The sequence below is a fragment of the Heptranchias perlo genome, chromosome 8, assembly GCF_035084215.1.
Source record: "Heptranchias perlo isolate sHepPer1 chromosome 8, sHepPer1.hap1, whole genome shotgun sequence".
In the NCBI taxonomy this organism is placed as follows: domain Eukaryota; kingdom Metazoa; phylum Chordata; class Chondrichthyes; order Hexanchiformes; family Hexanchidae; genus Heptranchias; species Heptranchias perlo.
The window spans coordinates 64,674,518-64,693,695 of NC_090332.1; the positions used below are offsets into that span (position 1 = coordinate 64,674,518).

The 19,178-nt window shown below is 41.1% G+C and overlaps 1 protein-coding gene across 9 annotated transcripts in view; it reads right to left on the reverse strand.

Moving 5' to 3' along the window:
* Positions 1-19,178, reverse strand: part of senp6a (SUMO specific peptidase 6a) — a 151,901-nt gene that overhangs the window by 26,232 nt on the left and 106,491 nt on the right. For all 9 annotated transcript variants that reach the window (XM_067989195.1, XM_067989194.1, XM_067989197.1 and 6 more), the window contains 6 exons: positions 18,483-18,653; positions 14,171-14,204; positions 11,973-12,152; positions 6,296-6,510; positions 1,313-1,404; positions 545-661 (listed from right to left, as the gene is read on the reverse strand). In XM_067989195.1, the coding sequence (XP_067845296.1) occupies positions 545-661; positions 1,313-1,404; positions 6,296-6,510; positions 11,973-12,152; positions 14,171-14,204; positions 18,483-18,653 (809 nt within the window). The remainder of the gene's footprint in view (positions 1-544; positions 662-1,312; positions 1,405-6,295; positions 6,511-11,972; positions 12,153-14,170; positions 14,205-18,482; positions 18,654-19,178) is intronic.

Below are 19,178 nucleotides of genomic sequence, written 5' to 3' on the forward strand. Positions count from 1 at the left end.
TTACAATTGATCTAGGCATCCAGATCATTTATGTAGATAGAAGACGATAGGGGTCCAAGCATTGACCCTTACAGTATTTCGTTCAATACCCCCACCTCCGCCGTCAAACCCCTCCTTCCCGACAGTCTGGCATTGGATCTCTCACGAGTCCTCTTTTCTACCCAAATTCTTATCCAGCCCCATGTCCTATCTTGGATTCTCAGCGAAGTCTGTCACGTAGGACATTGCCAAAGGTTTTCTGAAAGTTCAAAAACTATATAACAGGGAGTACCACTGTTTATTTCATTTGTAATGTTCACAAGGTTTGTCAAGCAGGATCACCCTCTTATAAATCCACGTTGGCTGTTTTTCTTTTTTAAATTAAGCTGTTACTATACAAGGATTCGCCCAGCCCTGCGCCATAAAATGACTTCCTCCATTTTACCCAATACTAGCTATTAGGTCTGGTGTCCCAGGACAAGAGTCTCCCCTTTCAAACATAGTCACTACATTTTACATTTCCTGTTGCTGCTTGCAGAAATTTATAATAAACAGAGTTACTTACTTTAAATAGAAATCTATTATAACATCGTTCAAGAATTCTCCCTCTTTCAGACAAAAGAGATCTTCATTAGTCACAGATATACCGCCCTTAGATGGAGGAGGTGGGTAAACTATCAATCTGGTAAAAACAGAATTATAAAATTCCTTGAGATATGGAAATATACGTCAATTATAGATTAGTTCTCATTCTAGGTAGTTCAACACTTAAATCCAAAATTAAGAGAGTTTAAAAACACTGTATAGAATCCAAAAATCGAGAGAAAGTCCTTCAGGTCAGCTTTACTTCAGAAACTGTCCCGATTCATCTTAAGGAAGGGAGATAAGAGGGAGGAAAACAGAACGTAAGAAAAGTAAATTCAATGATCAGGCAGCGCACACAGGAGGATGAGGGGTCCAACAATCCGAAGGCTGCTAAAGTTTCTTCTGCTTTTCCTTCCTCCATAGGGAGATGTTTGGCCTCTGCTTCAAGCCTCTTAGCTGCAGCACCACTGAGCTTGGGAATTCAGTGGAATGGGGGACTTGAACTCCATGTTCCCCCACTCATTTTATCCACATGTACCAGCTCTAACATGTGCTGTTGACTAAGAAGAACTTATTTCTCTTACCTTTCCAAAACTTAACATTTCACAATTGAAAGTCATTAACTGGACTTGTAGCTCACTTTAACAGCATCCTTGGCCCACACAATCATTCAGAAATACATGCTATTTTTGTTTCAAGTACCTTTACTCGAGTATTGTGATTTACCCCCACAATTTAACAGACTTACTTTTCAATAGGACCCGTAAAGGAAGTATGGGGTGATCCTAAACCATCGTCACTTGAACGGGTGGTGTTCCTCAAACAGTATTTGGGGGCAACCTAGAAAATTAGATTTAAAACACAGGTCACGTGACAAGATGAGAAAATAGAAGTGGGGGGGGGGGGGGAAGAAATGTAACTGTCTGCAGTTATTGTAGTCTCTCTTTCAATTAGGGCAATTCCATATTCTACTGGCTAAGATCATGTGCCCAGCAAAATCATGGGGTGGCTTCTCCCACTCATTATGTGGACTGTTTCCCTTCTCAACTGCCCATCTTTATCTTTTATCAACCAATCACAGCACACAGTTAGCATGTAACTTTTGGAGGAGCCCAGTGCCTTTCACGTATAGAAGGGATGGAAACTAATAATATTGGGCAACTAATTAGAACTAAAACATTGAATTATCCAATGCTGTTTAATGTTAAACTTAGTTCACTTGCTGGCTCATCTAGTAGAAAACTTACATTCACTAGATTGGGTAGCAGGGGCAGGTGATACTTGGCAGTCTGCTTTCATGTAAAGAGTAAGGTCTACTGAACCTAAACAGAAGGTCTTACTTCTGCATCAATACATCTTGCATACCATTAGCAAGATGTCCAGGCTTTTTAAACACTCCGACGGTCCAACTTGAGATACGCTAATTGACGAAAAGCCCTAATAAATTGCATAGGTCCGATGGGCAGTGAAGTTCCACTAAGGGAGCAGGAAAATTGCATAAAGGAACTTCATTTGCCCAAGGTAAAAACATGGCTGCTAATGCCAGGATTTGAAAGTCTCTCTGATCCAGGAATTTTTTTAATTTTATTTTTTTTTTAAAAAAAGACATGCATTCGCCCAAAAGGCAGACCACTATTCTTTTAAAAAACTGTGTGACGTGAGTAAGGTCACTGGGTAGCTCCTTGTATTTGGATCATTTGCTTACCATTTGAAAATGAAGAAACTTCCTTGTCACAAAGGGTGCAGCTTTGAGTTCAATACTACTACTCCATTCCTGGTAGAAACTACATTCAGCTCAAAGGATGAGAACATTTCTTGTGTAATGATTTCCCCCTCTTCCGTTCCCACCAAATTTCTCCCTTCTTTCCTGAGGGTGCCAATTCCTGTTTATATATAGATTCAGACACTGGTAGCACACCCTGCTGCTTTCAGTAGTGGCCAATCTTCATACAAGTGCTTTGCTAGTAAGTGTCAGCAGGCTAAAAAGAAAAGACTAGCATTTATATAGCGCCTTTCATGACATCAGGGCGTTCCAAACTGCATTACAACCGAGGAAGCACTTTTGAAGTGTAGTCGCTGTTGTAGTGCAGGAAACACAGAAGCCAATTTGAACACAAGCTCCCACAAACAGCAATGAAATAAATGACCAGATCATCTGTTTTAGATGTTGGTTGAGGGATAAATATTGGCCAAGCTCCTCTTCAAATATTGCCGTGGGTTCTTTTATCATAGGCTATTAAATTATTATAGGCTATTCATCATAGAGCGCATTACAGCCAAGCCTGACCCTGAACCTACATGCGTCCACACACAATATGCACTACCTTCCAGTAAGGTCGCTGGATTGAAATCAGGGATGGAAATGTTAGTTATTATCCCTAGCTCAAAGACAATTGAGACAGAATGTACCATACTCATGTTGGTGCTAGGCATTCAGCTACTAAGACATACACAGGGATCAAATAAGGGAATTTCCCAATCTGCAACTGACGGTATTGCAGCATTGTGTGCATTTACCAACCATTCCACAGCAATGTTCAGATTGCTGATATTGCAGATGAGTCTGCAGCACACCAACCTTGGGAACAGAAAACTAATGAAATGTGCATTCTTCCTAGTCCCATGGAACGTCCTTGGTTGTATGCAAATATAACAGGGTGTTCCAACCCTTAACAGCACATTATACCAACTATGAGTGAAAATACCACCGAGGGCACAACGTTCCTGTAATTAGGGTATGTTGTATTAAAATGGAGTAACCCAAGGGTATAATATCCCTGACCTAAGTAGAGTCATGTTAAACTGGACAGTGAAATGTACAAGCTCATCACCCACAATGCCCTCAGATCTGCAGTCAATGATGTCTGTGCTGCCTAATAGGCCTCATTCGTCTGTCTGGGTGCCAGAGTCATTTATTAGTGTCTCAAGTCTGGCAGTAAGCGTGCCAGTGCCACCTAATGGACCCTGAATTCTGTATGAGTGGCAGTACTATCCACTGCTGGCATGATTGAAGTAATTGCAGATACTGTACATCAACCCAGTCTTCTGCAGTCACCAAACGCAAGCAAGACTTATCGATCAACAGAAACAGTGATCAACCGTCTTTGGCCATCATGCCAGACAGAATCTGATTGGTAAATGTTGACACCGGCCCGACTTTATATTCCATTCTTGTTTGCTACATAAATCCACTTCTCACACCTAAGGCTGAGGGATCTCTCATCTTCTAACAGCACATCTAACCTCTCAAGAACCTTGTGTTTGGAATAATCTGAGGTGTTCATCTGTGCCCATCCTGTTGTAACTACACAAACTTTTTTCTCTTTCAAACAGCTCTCCTTGTTTTCCTGCAGCATTCCAATTGTTTTTTTTAAATTATTCGTTCATGGGATGTGGGCGTTGCTGGCGAGGCCAGCATTTATTGTCCATCCCTAATTGCTCTCGAGAAGGTGGTGGTGAGCCGCCTTCTTGAACCGCTGCAGTCCGTGTGGTGACGGTTCTCCCACAGTGCTGTTAGGAAGGGAGTTCCAGGATTTTGACCCAGCGACAATGAAGGAACGGCGATATATTTCCAAGTCGGGATGGTGTGTGACTTGGAGGGGAACGTGCAGGCGGTGTTGTTCCCATGTGCCTGCTGCTCTTGTCCTTCTAGGTAGGGGAGGTCACGGGTTTGGGAGGTGCTGTCGAAGAAGCCTTGGCAAGTTGCTGCAGTGCATCCTGTGGATGGTACACACTGCAGCCACAGTGCGCTGGTGGTGAAGGGAGTGAATGTTTAGGGTGGTGGATGGGGTGCCAATCAAGCGGGCTGCTTTATCTTGGATGGTGTCGAGCTTCTTGAGTGTTGTTGGAGCTGCACTCATCCAAGCAAGTGGAGAGTATTCCATCACACTCCTGACTTGTGCCTTGTAGATGGTGGCAAGGCTTTGGGGAGTCAGGAGGTGAGTCACTCGCCGCAGAATACCCAGCCTCTGACCTGCTCTCGTAGCCACAGTATTTATATGGCTGGTCCAGTTAAGTTTCTGGTCAATGGTGACCCCCAGGATGTTGATGGTGGGGGAATTCGGCGATGGTAATGCCGTTGAATGTCAAGGGGAGGTGGTTAGACTCTCTCTTGTTGGAGATGGTCATTGCCTGGCACTTATCTGGCGTGAATGTTACTTGCCACTTATCAGCCCAAGCCTGGATGTTGTCCAGGTCTTGCTGCATGCGGGCTCGGACTGCTTCATTATTTGAGGGGTTGCGAATGGAACTGAACACTGTGCAATCATCAGCGAACATCCCCATATCTGACCTTATGATGGAGGGAAGGTCATTGATGAAGCAGCTGAAGATGGTTGGGCCTAGTTCTTCCGATTTCTTACAGTATCTCCAATCCTCTTAACTCTTTCCATTCTCAATTAGTCACCGGTAGAATTAATTCCAAACGTACCACACACAGGAAAATTGAAGGTTGATCTTACGAACTCTTAGTAATTTTGTGCCACAGCAGGAGCACAGTCAATTTCAGCAGCGAAGAAATTCACAGCTTGGGAGTTGAGCATTGATGGAGTTAATATCATATGGTACCATTAAAGCTTGTGTGACACTCCAGTGTAGTACTGAGGGAGTGCTGCACTATTGGAGGGGCCGCTTTTTGGACGAGACATAAAGTGAGGTCCCATCTGCCCTCACAGGTGGACATAAAAGATCCCGAGGGAATATTGTGAAGAACAGGGAAGTTCTTCCTGGTGTTCTGGACAATATTTATCCCTCAACCAACATCACGAGAAAGAGATTATCTGGTCATTATCACATTGCTGTTTGTGGGACCTTACTGTGTGCAAACTGGCTACCGTGTGTCCTACATTACAACTTGAAAAGTATGGCATTGGCTGCAGAGCACTTTGGGATGTCCTGAGGTCATGAAAGGCACTATATAAATCCACATCTTTCTTTAATGTGGTTCTAAATTAATTGGCCAGACATCATCACGGGTACAGGGCAGTTCTAGTCATCTAATTACAGGAAGGTGGGCAGCCTTTTAGAGGTAAGCAATAAAAAGGAGTGCAAGTGTCAGTAATTTAAGTTCTGAGAAAGGTTAAGAAAATTGGGCTTTCCCTCCCCCTCACCCCACTCCACCTGGAATAGGAGAAACTTCAAGGTGGTTGACTTCAAGTTTTCAAGATCATGACGGGAAGGAACAAAACATCCTGGCAAACTGCTCCCTGTGATGAAAAGTTCAAAAACCTAGGCACGCAAGTTAAAAATGAGCAAGTCAGGCATCGTGAGGCAGTAGTTTACACTCAAGTAATAATGTTGTGCAATAAATTACAAGGGAAAGCCACTGAAGCGGATTCAAGAAACAATTTGATGTGTTTCTGAAGAGAAGGAACTTAGAGACATGGTGAGAAGGTAAGGAGGTGAGTCCATCTGCAAAAAAGGAACATGTTTATTGGGCCTAATTGCCTTTTCTGTTCCTAACATTTCTTATAATCTAGACCTCCGCCTTTCAGAGACCCGATTGAAACCTGCACAACTTTTTTTTACTTCACGAGAGACCATAAGAGGAAAGTCAGTCAGTCTGCAGCAAACTCAAACCCAAATTTGTAGAGGTAAATAAGAACAACCAAGGTTCATCATTTGACTTCATACCCCCACTGTTTGTTTCGTCTCATTGGTTTTGCACCTAAACATCCATAAAACAAGTACGTCAGTGGAACTGAGCCACTAAGTAATACAGTAACATGCTCACCCTGCTGTCCTTGAGTAATAGATTCCCTTTATGTTCCTCTAAGTTCTGTGTAAACAGAAGAAGCCTGCTGTTCGCTTCAACAAATGGTATGGGGACAAAAAAGTTTGGTATATTGTTCTTTTTGCCAACTTCAGTTAAAATCCTTTCAAAAATAGCAGTTGCTCGAACATCCGGAACAGACTCAAAAATCAGGACAATGTACCGCTCATCAGTAGCTGGAAAATATAACACAAGTGCTGCTCAACATATATGTCAGCAAAAATAGTTATGTTGGTGTTCTTTAAGATAAAGTGCCCGCTATTTTCCACATTGTTACTGCGATATTATGAAGAAAGAAATGCCATGAATAAGAACATAAGAAATAGGAGCAGGAGTAGGCCATACAGTCCCAAGAGCCTGCTGCGCCATTCAATAAGATTGTGGCTGATCTTTGACCTCAACTCCACTTTCCCACCCGATCCCCATCTCCCTTGATTCCCTTAGTGTCCACAAATCTATCGATCTCAGCCTTGAACATATTCAATGGCTGAGCATCTACAGCCCTCTGGGGTAGAGAATTCCAAAGATTCACAACCCTCTGAATGAAGAAATGCCTCCTCATCTCAGTCCTAAATGCCCAATCCCTAGTCCTGAGACTATGCCCCTAGTTCTGGACTCTCTAGCCAGGGAAAACAGCTTCTTCCATGTCAAGCCCTCTCAAAATCTTATGTTTCAATGAGATCGCCTCTCATTCTTCTAAACTCCGGAGAGTATAGACCCATTCTACTCAACCTCTCCTCATAGGACAACCCTCTTATCCCAGGAATCAATCTAGTGAAGCTTTGTTGCCTCCAAAGGCAAGTATATCCTTCCTTAGATAAGGAGACCAAAACCACACACAGTTTTGGTCTCACCAAAGCCCTGTACAATTGCAACAAGACTTCCTTACATTTGTACTCCAACACCCTTCCAATAAAGGCCAACATACCATTTGCCTACCTAATTGCTTGTTGTACTTGCATGTTAACTGTGTTTCATGTACAAGGACACCCAAATCCCTCTGAACACCAATACTGAATAGTTTCTCACCATTTAAAAAAATATTCCATTTTTCTATTCTTCCTTCCAAAGTGAATAACCTCACTTAACCTGCCTATATCCCTTGGCAGACTGTGTCCTCCTCACAGCTTACTTTCCCCACCTAGCTTTGTTTTGTCAGCAAACTTGGATACATTATACTCGGTCCCTTCATTTAAGTCATTAATATAGATTGTAAATAGCTGAGGCCCAAGCACTGATCCTTGCAGCACCCCACTAGTCACAGCCTGCCAACCTGAAAATGACCTGTTTATTCCTACTCTCTGTTTTCTGTCCGTTAGCCAATCCTCAATCCGTTCTACTATATTAACCCCAACCCCATGAGCCCTGGTCTTGTGTCATCACCTTTTGTGCGGTACCTTATCGAATGCCTTTTGAAAATCCAAGTATAATATATCCACTGGTTCCCCATTATCTACCTTACTAGTTACATCCTCACAAAACTCCAGTAGAATTGTCAAACACGATTTCCTTTTCATAAAACCATGTTGACACTGCCTAATCATACTATGATTTCCTAAGTGCCCCACTATCACGTCCTTAATAATAGATTCCAGCCTTTTCCCAACTACTGATGTCAGGCTAACTGGCCTATAGTTCCTTGTTTTCTCTCCCCCTTCTTTCTTGAACAGCAGCGTTATATTTGCTACCTTCCAATCCACTGGGACTGTTCTAGAATCTAGGGAATTTTGGAAGATCACAACCAATGCATCCACTATCTCTCCAGCCACCTCTTTTAGAACCCTAGCATGTAGGCCGTCTGGTCCAGGGGATGCGTCAGCTTTTAGTCCCATTAATTTCTTCAATACTTTTTCTTTACCAATATTAATTACTTTAGGTTCTTCACTCTTATTAGGCACTTGGTCCCCCACTATTTCCAGTATGTTTTTTGTGTTTTCTACTGTGAAGACAGATACAAAATATTTGTTTAATGTCTCTGCCATTTCCTTATTCCCCATTATAATTTCTCCTGTCTCTGCCTCTAAGTGACTCACGTTTACTTTCGCTAATCTCTTCCTTTTTACATACTTGTAGAAGTCCTTGCAATCTGTTTTATATTTCTTGCTAATTTACTCTCGTGTTCTATTTTCTCCCTCTATCAATTTTTTGCTCATCCTTTGCAGGTTTCTAAAACTATCCCAATCCTAAGGTTTACTACTGTTCTTGGCAACATTATAAGCCTCTTTTAATCTAATACTATCCTTAACTTCTTTAGTTCGCCACGGATGGATCACTCTTCGCGTAGGGTTTTTATTCCTCAATGGAATGTATATTCGTTGAGAATTATGAAATATTTCTTTAAATGTTTGCCATTGCTTATCGACGATCATATCTTTTAATCTAATTTCCCAATCAACCTTAGCCAACTCGCCCCTCATAACTATGTAATTGGCTTTGTTTAAGTTTAAGACTCTAGTTTTGGACTTAAGTACATCACTCTCAAACTCCATGTGAAATTCTATCATATTATGATCACTTTTCCCCATAGGATCCCTTGCTATGAGATTACTAATTAACCCTGTCTCCATACATGAGTCAAGATTTAAATGGGCTGTTCCCTGACGTATTGTTCTAGGAAGGCGTCTCAAATGCATTCAATGAACTTGTTTTCCAAACTACTTTCACCAATTTGATTTGCCCAGTCTATATGAAGGTTAAACTCCCCCATGATTATTGCATTACCTTTGTTACAAGCTCCTCTTATTTTTTGATTAATACTCTGTCCAACAGTATAACTACTATTAGGAGGTCTATAAACATCAGTGTTTTCTGCCCCTTGTTATTTCTTATCTCTGCCCATATTGATTCTACTTCCTGATCTTCCGAGCCAAGATCCTTTCGCACTACTGTCTTTATGTCATTCTTCATCAGGGCTACTCCCCCTCCTCCTTTGCCCTGCCTTTTCGAAAAGTTAAGTACCCTGGAATATTTAGTTCCCAACCTCGGTCACCTTGCAACTACGTCTCAGTAATGGCTACTAGATCAAACCCATTAATGCCATTATTTCGTCTATCTTGTCACGAATGCTTCGTGCATTGAGATAAAGCATCTTTAATTTTAACTTCTTGCTACTTTTCCCTGATTTTACCTTATTCACTGATGCACTATTACCGGTAAACACTCTGTCCCTATCTGACACACACTGCTTATCTATACCCAAATCACAACAATGCTCTACGGCATTGACTTGTCTCTTCTGATTTATAAATTTACCCTTACCTCAACACTCCCCCCTGCTTTTTAGTTTAAAGCCCTATCTACCGCACTGGTTGTATATTGATTCATGAAAGGTGCATGATAAATTGCTGCACAGGAAGCCTGTTGATGAAGTTAAGGGAACGTTAAGCACAGATAGGAAATTGGTCACTAAAACTTGCGTTTATGCAGAGCTGTTCATGGAGGAGATTGCACCAAGGCGCTTCACAAAGGCGTGAGGAAAAATAGATGTCCAGCCAAAGTTGGGGGGGGCGGGGAGTACAGGGGATGATCAGGGGCGGGGGGAGTTTGGGGCTGAAGGAGGCTAGGAATATAAGGAGGGACAAGGGCGTGAAGGGATTTAAACACCAGGATGAGAATTTTAAATTCGAGGCTTTGGGTGGCCATGAGCCAATATAGGTTAGCAAAGACAAAGTGATGGTCGAGCGTGACTTGTTGTGGGATAGGATCTGGCCAGCAGAATTCAAGGGCACAGAACAGTCATGTCAGCACCAGTGCTAGCAACATATCTAAATGATCTGGAATTGGGAATTAGGGGGGCACAAGATCAAAATTTGGATACAACAGAAGTAGAAACTCTGGCTAAATGTGAAGATGAACATATGTGAATTCAAGAGTTGGACTATATGTGAATTCAAGAGGATATAGAGAGGTCAGTAGATTGGACAAATAGATGTTGGATGCAATTTAATGCAGAGAAATGAGAGTTGATACATTTCGGAGGAAGAATAAATACAGAAGTAATTTACACTAAATAGTAATACTTTAAAAGCAAAAGAGCAGAAGGACTTGGAGTCCAGACAAAGTAAATCTTTAGAAGTGGCAGGGCAAATTGAGCAAGCCGTTTAAAAAAGCGTAAGAGATATAGTTTTTATAGATATTTAGCATTCGATGCTCCTTCTACACAAATCATTGGTTGGGGAGATATATATTAAAAAGGAGATATTAGGAAAGGTCACCAAAAGCTTGGCAAAGAAGTAGATTTGGAGGAGATGAAAAGGCAGGAGAATTTAAAGGAAAGCACAGCTACCAATGGAGGCGTAAGAGGGGAGAATACGCAAGAGGCCAGAATCAAGAGAACTGAGAGTTATGTAGCACTGAATGAGGTTGTAGAGAAAGGGAGGGGCAAGGCCATGAAGGGATTTAAACACAAGGATGAGAATTTTAAATTGGAGATGTTGGGGTACCAGGAGGCAATGTAAGTCAGCAAGGAAAGGGCTGATGGATGAGCAGGACTTGGTGTGGGATAGGATACGATTAGCAGAGTTTTGGTTGACCTGCAGTTCATATAGGATGGAAGATCGGAAGCTGGTCGAGGGAGCATTGGAATAGTCGAGTCTGGAGGTGACAAGGACATTGATGAGACTTTGTGGCCCATTGGCTGAGGCAGGGACGGAGGTGGGCAATGTCATGGGAGGTGGACGGTGGCGGTCTTTATGATGGAGAGGATATGGGGTTGGAAGCTCAGCTCAGGGTCGAATAGGATGCTGAGGTTGCCAATACCTAGCAGGGTAGCATGTAGATGAGGAAGCGGAGGGCACCGGCAGTCACGGTGTGGAAGCGGGAAGAGAAGCCATTGCTGGGGATGTTCTGGCTATGACTGGATAATTAAGGGTGGAACCACGTGAGGGTAGTCCCATGGAGCTGGACAACAGTGTAAGGATAACTAGGCCATGGAGAGGGTGCAAAGATGATTCGCTAGGTTAATATCAAGGATGAGACACCAGAGAAACTAGAGCGCCTTTCATTAGAGCGGAGATGGTTAAGAGATCTAATGGAGTTCAAAATTTGAGAGATTTTGATAAGAAAAAACTATTTCCACTGATCTACGAATCAGTAACTATGAGGTATAAATTTGAGATCACCAAAATAAGAGAAGGGTTACGAGAATTATTCTTTTTAAAAAAGTCAGAGGGTTATAACATGGAATGCCCTACCAGAAACAATGTGGAAGCAGAATCTATAATAATGGATAAATATTTGAAATAGAAAAAGATAAGAGATAGGATAAAGGGCTGGGAATGGGATTAATAGGATAGCTCTTTCAAAGAGCCAGCACAGACACAATGGGCTAAATGGCCTCCTTCAGTCTTGTTACATTATGATTCAGAGAAAAGCCCAAACTGTCTCAGGTTAGCAAATGAGTTGAGGTAGACAGAGACATGGTGAGCATCATCAGCTAGAGGGTATTCTGCTTCTACAAAATGTCTGTAAGCCCCCCATACACAAAAAAAGTGCTAACTGCCTTAATTCTGCAGACAGTGATATAGAGGGGGGACAAACCAGCACTCAAGTACAGTGGCTATTATTTTGATATAAAACATCAAGAAGCTCAAGAGTGTTCATCAATTTTACCATTGTTAATGCAGTGGATCATACTTACTGGTCCCTTGAGAATCAAACCAGCTCTTCTCTTTGCTCATTGAGAGAGATGATCGTATATTGTGGCAAGCAGCAGGTGTCAATTGCAGAAAAAGTACTGGTAATACACGTGCACTGCACCATTCACACATAGTGAATTCTGAAGCTGGTAAAACTATGTCTTGGGATGACTCATTAGGCACTGCAAAGGAAGGACAGACATGCTATTATATTCTATTTTTCACTTTTTTGCACATTTAATGATTTTCATTATGACTGATGAGGTTTAGTTAATGGTTTTAAAAAAGGCAGTCTAACTTACAATTTGCTTTTCTCAAAAATAACAAATTGTTAAAGAATTCTGATTGAAATGTCTGTCCAGTTCTTTCGCCACTGAAATATCTTTATTTAAATGGTGCAATGAGCGCATTCGCTTGTGCTTACTATGTCTATTAGTATGAAGAGCAAAATTAAGTATATAATAAAATCATTCATCCAGGGTGCTCCAGCAGTCTAATCATTTTGAATATGTACATGAGTGTGGCACCCTCCGACTGTAACTCCACAAAACTAGTCTCCCAAGTAGCAATAGTCAGGAATGGAAAAAAAATAAAGAATGCTTAAAAGATAGTGATTCAGAATCATGCGATCAATCTTCCTCATTGTTCGAATGCAGTTGTGATCAATCTTTCTCATTGTTCGAATGCAGTTGCATCACCTCATACAAAGAAAAACGCAAGCAAATGAAGAAAACTCAGCTCACAGTTACCATATCAGCATGTACCTTTTCCAATCAATAATTGAATCGAGGGGCTCTTGTTCTGATACCATACCTCAGGTTTTATGTAGAAAATGCCAGCAAGTAAATGGAGTTAAAGCAATTAAGATGAAATTTAAACTACATCCCAAATCTCAGGAAGGCCATTGCTACATTAAGTAATCAAACATTCTCCTTAATTTGTTCAACCTCCACATTGAGGTGGCAACTCTGATGGCTGGAGGTAGTTCTGAGTTGAAGATCCTGATGCCTTCTTTCTCACCTTGTGAATCAATGTAGAACACAACTCAATAGGTCCAAATGAGGCCCTCATATCTGACCTGGAGTTTGCTCTCTTTACATTTGTTAGAGGAGCTGGAATTCAAGGTCTCACCAGCATTTGGATGTTCGATTTCTTCATATTCAGAACTGCAAGCCAGTTTCAACAGTTCGGAACATGGACTTCACAAATTTGGGAAGCAATGTGAGCACTCACTGCACTTGTTAATGTAAAGAAGCTACACCAGGATATGGACTCCTGAATTTAACTCCTGGCAGCAACTTATAACATGAAGTCTACTGGGAAGGCTTCAGTGAGGATGACAACCCAACCGATGCACTTCTCAACCAAGGAATTTTATCGTCAAATAGGAAATGTTGTGAAGCTAGAAGCTGAAGTCAATAACTGAGTGTGATCAGCTGAAGTATACAATAAAAATATTCTGAGAAGCTTTGCAAAAAGACTGCAAGTACAAAATGAATTTTAAAAATAGATAATTATGAAACAGCAGTTTCAAATAAAACAACATTGACAATTCTTCTTGGTGGTAACCAAATAAACTACCAACAGGAGAAAAAGAATCAAACTGCCATATCAGAAAGAGATCAGAAGAGTGCTGTGAAGTAGGTGGAAGGAAAAAAAAAATCACATACTCGTGGCTACGGGAAAGTGCAGGGTCTTCTCCCCTCTCCCTGCTTCAATTGATTGCAAGTGGAGACTGAGCAAATGCATATTTTGATTCATTAGGAGGACATAATTCTATACAATTTACCTCAGCCATGAAATCAGTTTGTCCTTCACCAGCAAATAGGGAATAATTCCTATTTTCCCATTCTTTGCCTCGGAGGGCAAGATGACATATCAAATGTCAGATTTTGCACTTGTGAAGCGGTTTACTGCCCTGGGATTGAATTGAGATAGGTGTTTTCCTGACACCCGCAGAAAGCTGCAGAGGAAACATCTACCCCATTATCTGGATGAAACTGAAAAACTCTCCAAAAGGTATCAATCATTTTTTTTTAAAAAAGGAAATACTTTTAAACAACTCTTTTCCCATTCCAACGCTTCATTTTATTTTTGTTCTCAAATTGATATGGATGCTCTTTACTCCCACACATTTTGAACTTCAGTTTTACAAGCCACTGATTCGCAATTTTAGAAATAATGAATTAAATAGACTTACCTCCCATACTGACCTTGATGAAGTCTAGACTGAACTGAAACAAGAAAAATCTGTTGTAAGAGTTTGCAAATCTAACAACTTCAGCTGTTAAATATCATCAGTGATCTCCAGGTTTAACAAAATTCCAACATATCATATATTCTCAAAATAACAGTACTTACGTAGAGTTATATAGAGTCCACAGCACAGAAAAGGCCATTCGGCCCAACTGGTCTATGCCAGCACTTATGCTTTACACTAAACTCCTCCCACTCCTCTTCATCTAACCCTATCAGGATACGCTTCTATCCCTTTCTCCCTCATGTACTTATCTAGCTTCCCCTCCAATGCATCTATGCTATTTGCCTCAACTACTCTTTGTGCTAGCACATTCCACATGCTTACCACTGTTTGGGTAAAGAAGTTTCTCCTGAATTCCCGATTGGATTTACTCGTGACTATCTTATATTTATGGCCTCTAGTTTTGGGCTCACCAAGTGGAAACATTTTCTCTACGTTTAATCCATCAAACCTTTTCATAATCTTAAAGACCTCCATCAGGTCACCCCTCAACCTTCTCCTTTCTAGAGAAAGGACCCCCAGCCTGTTCAGCCTTTCCTGACAAGTATATCTTCTCCATCAATCCCTGTGGAACACCACTTCCCACCTTTTGACAATCTGAGTTGCTCCCCTTAACCCCTACTCTTGTTTTGAAGCCAGCTTGCTATCCATTCTGCTACTTGTCCCAACACCACATGCTCTGACTGTAGTCATGAGTCTACTATGCAGTACCTTATCAAAGTACCTTTTGAAAATCCAAATATATTACAACTACCATATTACCCTTGCCTATGCTTTCTGTTACTTCTTCAAAGAATTCAATAAGGTTGGTCAAGCATGACCTTCCCTTTTGAAATTCATGCTGACTACCCTATTATATTTTTTCAGTTTCTAGGTGTTTTTCAATTACATCTGAGTAAAGATTTCATTATCTTTCCTATCACCAATGTTAAGCTAACCGGTCTATAGTTTCCTGGACTTGTTCTATCTTTTTAAATACAGGAACAACATTAGCTGTCCACCAGTCCTCTGGCACTAATCCCTTTTCTAATGAATTTTTTATATGTAATAGTGCCTCTGCTATCTCTTCCCTAACTTCTTTTAATATACGTGGATGCAATCCATCCGGACCAGGGGATTTATCCTCTCTAAGTTTGATTAGTTTATCAATTATCTCCCCCTTTCTATCTTAAGTATGGTTATATATTTTTTGATCTCTTCTTCTAATGTCCATCCTGTTAGTCTCCCTGGTGAATTCGGAGGCAAAGTAATTATTCAATATTTCTGCTATTTCACTGTAATTACCTGTGAGTTTATCTTGTACATCCCTTTGTGGCCCTATCCTGATCCTGATTTTTCTGTTGTTACTTATGTGTCTTATAATTTAATTTTATATTTCTTGATTATTTAATTTTGCAGATCCTCTTTGCTTTCCTAATTTTTTTTTTACTTCTTTCCTAGGCTCTTCATATTCCCTTTGGTCATCCTCTCCTTTATTGTCCATGTACTTAGTGTATGCCTTTTTCTTTAGTTTCAAGTTTGACCATATTTCTTTATTCATCCATGGTGTTTCATTATTAGCTAGTTTGTTTTTTTTTAAAAAGAGGAATATATTTCTCCAGAACTCTACTGGTCATCTTTTTAAATATTTCCCACTGCTGTTCTGTCAAAATATGTTTTCCAGTTTACCTTCCCTAGTTCCATTCTCATCCCCTCAACATTAGCCTTTTTCCTATCTATTACTTCAGTCTTTGTCTTACTTATGTCTTTCTCAACCATTATTTTAAACCTTATTATATTGTGATTGCTGATGCCCAGATGTTCCCCTATGCTTACTTCTCTTAGCTTTCTGGTTCATTTCCCATTACTAGATCCAGCAGTGATTCCTCTCTTGTTGGGCTTCTTATGCTCTGGGTAAGAAAAGAGTCCTGAACACAGTGTAAAAACTCTATTCCCTTTTACCCTTTACCTACCTCTTGCCAGTTTATTCGGGGGTAGTTGAAATCTCCCATTATTATTATTTTATGTCTTTTCTCATTTCATTGATTTGCTTGCATACTTCTTCCTCCACTTCCCTTCCACTATTAGGTGGTCTGATCTTTACTCCATCTATTTCTTTTATCTTCAGGATTATCTTATTTTCACCAGATCCCTCCTCCCGTCTTACTAGTTTCAAGTCTTATCCACAGCCCTATTTATCCTTTCCGCCAGGACTCTGATCCAATTCTGGTGCTGGTGGGGCCTGTTCCAGCAGTACAGCTTCAATAGAAGCATTGGCAGCTTTATTGTTCTGTGAATAAAACTTCAAACGATCTACATTAAATTCAATATTTTTGTCACACACTCTGTATTTGGGCATCACCATTTCTGTTATGCCTCCAGCTGGCACCTCTAAAGGATTTCCCATTATTAAGTGAGCAGTAGCCATTAGATGGAGCCTCAAAAGCCTCAGTTCCCAGGTTTCTAAAAATTTTCTTCATGGCCCCATCTCGGTTTCTCTTCAGGTAAGTCATAGTTTTGATTTTTTCAGTTTTAAAAAACTAAAATTTGTATTTTTTTTTTAAAAGCTCCTTTTTTAGGGTCTTGCCACCTTTCAGCTTCCTGCATCCCCTCTAAAATGTTTAATTTAAATTAGATTCCTGTCTGCTCTTGCTGGCTTCCTGGGCCTCTAAGCGGCCTGTTGTAAATTAATTGGATTATAAATATATTATATATAGACATATATTTATGCCCTAGGTCCCAAAGTAATATAACTACAATCATGGCTCCCTCTAGGACCCTGCTCTGCCTCCTATTACCTATAGTGGACAGCATGGCTCCCACTATCTGCCACTACTTGTCAGCGGCTTACTCCCAGCTTTCCAAGCCTGGCATTGCTTCCAGGCTCCACACACCCTGTCTGCTGCATTTATACTCAACTCTCAGCAACCTGCCCCAACTGTGCCTTGCTGCTCAGGGTCCCAACCACTGTCCATAGTTTGGCAACCCCATTACCTTAGAGATACACAGGAAGGAGCCAGCACTAACTGCTTGGTAGGGGGAGGAGCAAAGTCGGGAGATGAAACAGAACCTCAGGAAGGTTTGAGTTTGTCAGCCTCCTTCCTTAATGTCAATTCAGATCATGTTTTTTTTGATAAACTGTCTTCCCCACTCCCTGGTTCTGCTCTTGCGGTGTTACTGGTTCTAATAGTGCAGCAATTTTCTACCTGCTCCATCCACTCTGGCATCATTTGATTCTCTCATTTGGTGTCAGCCATGGCTTAGTGGTAGCACTCTCGCCTCGGAGTCAGAAGGTTGTGGGTTCAAGTCGCACTCTAGAGAGTTGAGCACAATCCAGGCTGATACCACAGCATAGTACTGAAGGAACGCTGCACTGCCTTTTGCATGAAACATCTGCTCTCTCAGGTAGATGCAAAAAAATCCCATGGCACTATTTTGAAGGAGCTGGGGAGTTCTCCCCACTCTCCTGGCCAACATTTATCCCACAACCAACACCACCAAAAAACAGATTATCTGGTCATTATCACATTGCTGTTTGCAGGACTTTGCTGTATGCAATTGGCTGCCACGTTTCCTACATTAAAACAGTGACTACACTGCAACAGTACTTAACTCGCTGCTAATTGTTTTGGGACGTCCTGAGATCATGAAATGCGCTATATAAATCCCAGTATTTTTTTTCTTTTCTTTCTCCCCCTTCCTAACCATGTTCTACCGCCACCTTCCCTCTAACCCTGCTTGTTCCCTCTATCTTCTCTCTCCTCTCTCACCTCTTCTAGCTAACAGCTCAGTCCCAACTATGCCCCAGTACAATTATTCAAACCCTCACTCTACTCAACATAAACACTACACTTGCCCTTGACACCATGTGCAATACCACAGGAAATCGACTGGTTAGCTTCAACACCGGAAAGGATTCTAAATATTTTAACGTAATAAAGCAGACAGCCATCAGCAGCCTGGTAACCCATTTGCTTGTCACCGACAGTGAAATTGGGAACCTTGCTGGTGCCAGTACTTCTGCCTGATTACTTGGACAGCACTTGCTTCTCCCCCATAAACGCTTCTGTGCGACAGAACCTTAATAAGGTAAATAAATTTGTCAGTCCTGTTCCTTCATGTCAAGCCTTACTGTGCTTTTTAAAATATTACACTCCCCACCCCTTCCCCTGTTTTGGAGTATGAATGTCAAGTTTAATTTTAAAAAAATCTACTATGGTCTGGCAAAAAAAACCTGCTTAAACAAGATGGAAACTTCCAAGACTGCACTTACAATAACAGGTTCCAGTACCATTGTGCGAAAGGTTCCTATTCGTATACTTCGGCACTTGAGAATAATACTTTCATAGCTGCTTTCAGCTTGTGAACTAAGAGCATCAGCGTGTGCCTGAGCAACCTCAAATTTTCTTTTTTTGTTTGCTGTTTCATGGTAAGGATTTCCAAACTGTAAAGAGAGCAGAGAGAGTGCATTTAAATGCATTTTAAAAATCCAGAATGTTTGTGTTCAAAAACATCGGATTTAATCCAATTCTGGTTTAGTCAGCAAAACAACTTTGGAACAAATGAGATACTTTGAAGCAAATATAAAACACTCAGCATCAAACCTTGTACATGTAGCTGTAAAGAAGTTGGTGTATCATTAGTGCATCCTCAGTGCCTCATTCCAGAGCTTCGTTCAGCCACCTGTACGTGGCACAGGAACCAAAGATGCACTCCACCTTCATGCTGCTGTTGGTGCAGAGGAGATGAAATGTTTCCTACATGAATCACTGTGTGGGGCACACCAGGACCCCAACTTGGCAACATCTACATTTGCAGGTTTTATTGGATTTAATCGTAATTTTAGAATTCATTCTTCATGGGGCTAATTACCAAGTTTAATCCTAAAATCGAGTCTTATTTGTAGCATTTTACATCCCCCCCACCACCCTTCCTTGAACCTGTGGGCTCTGCAGAACTTGCAGAAACA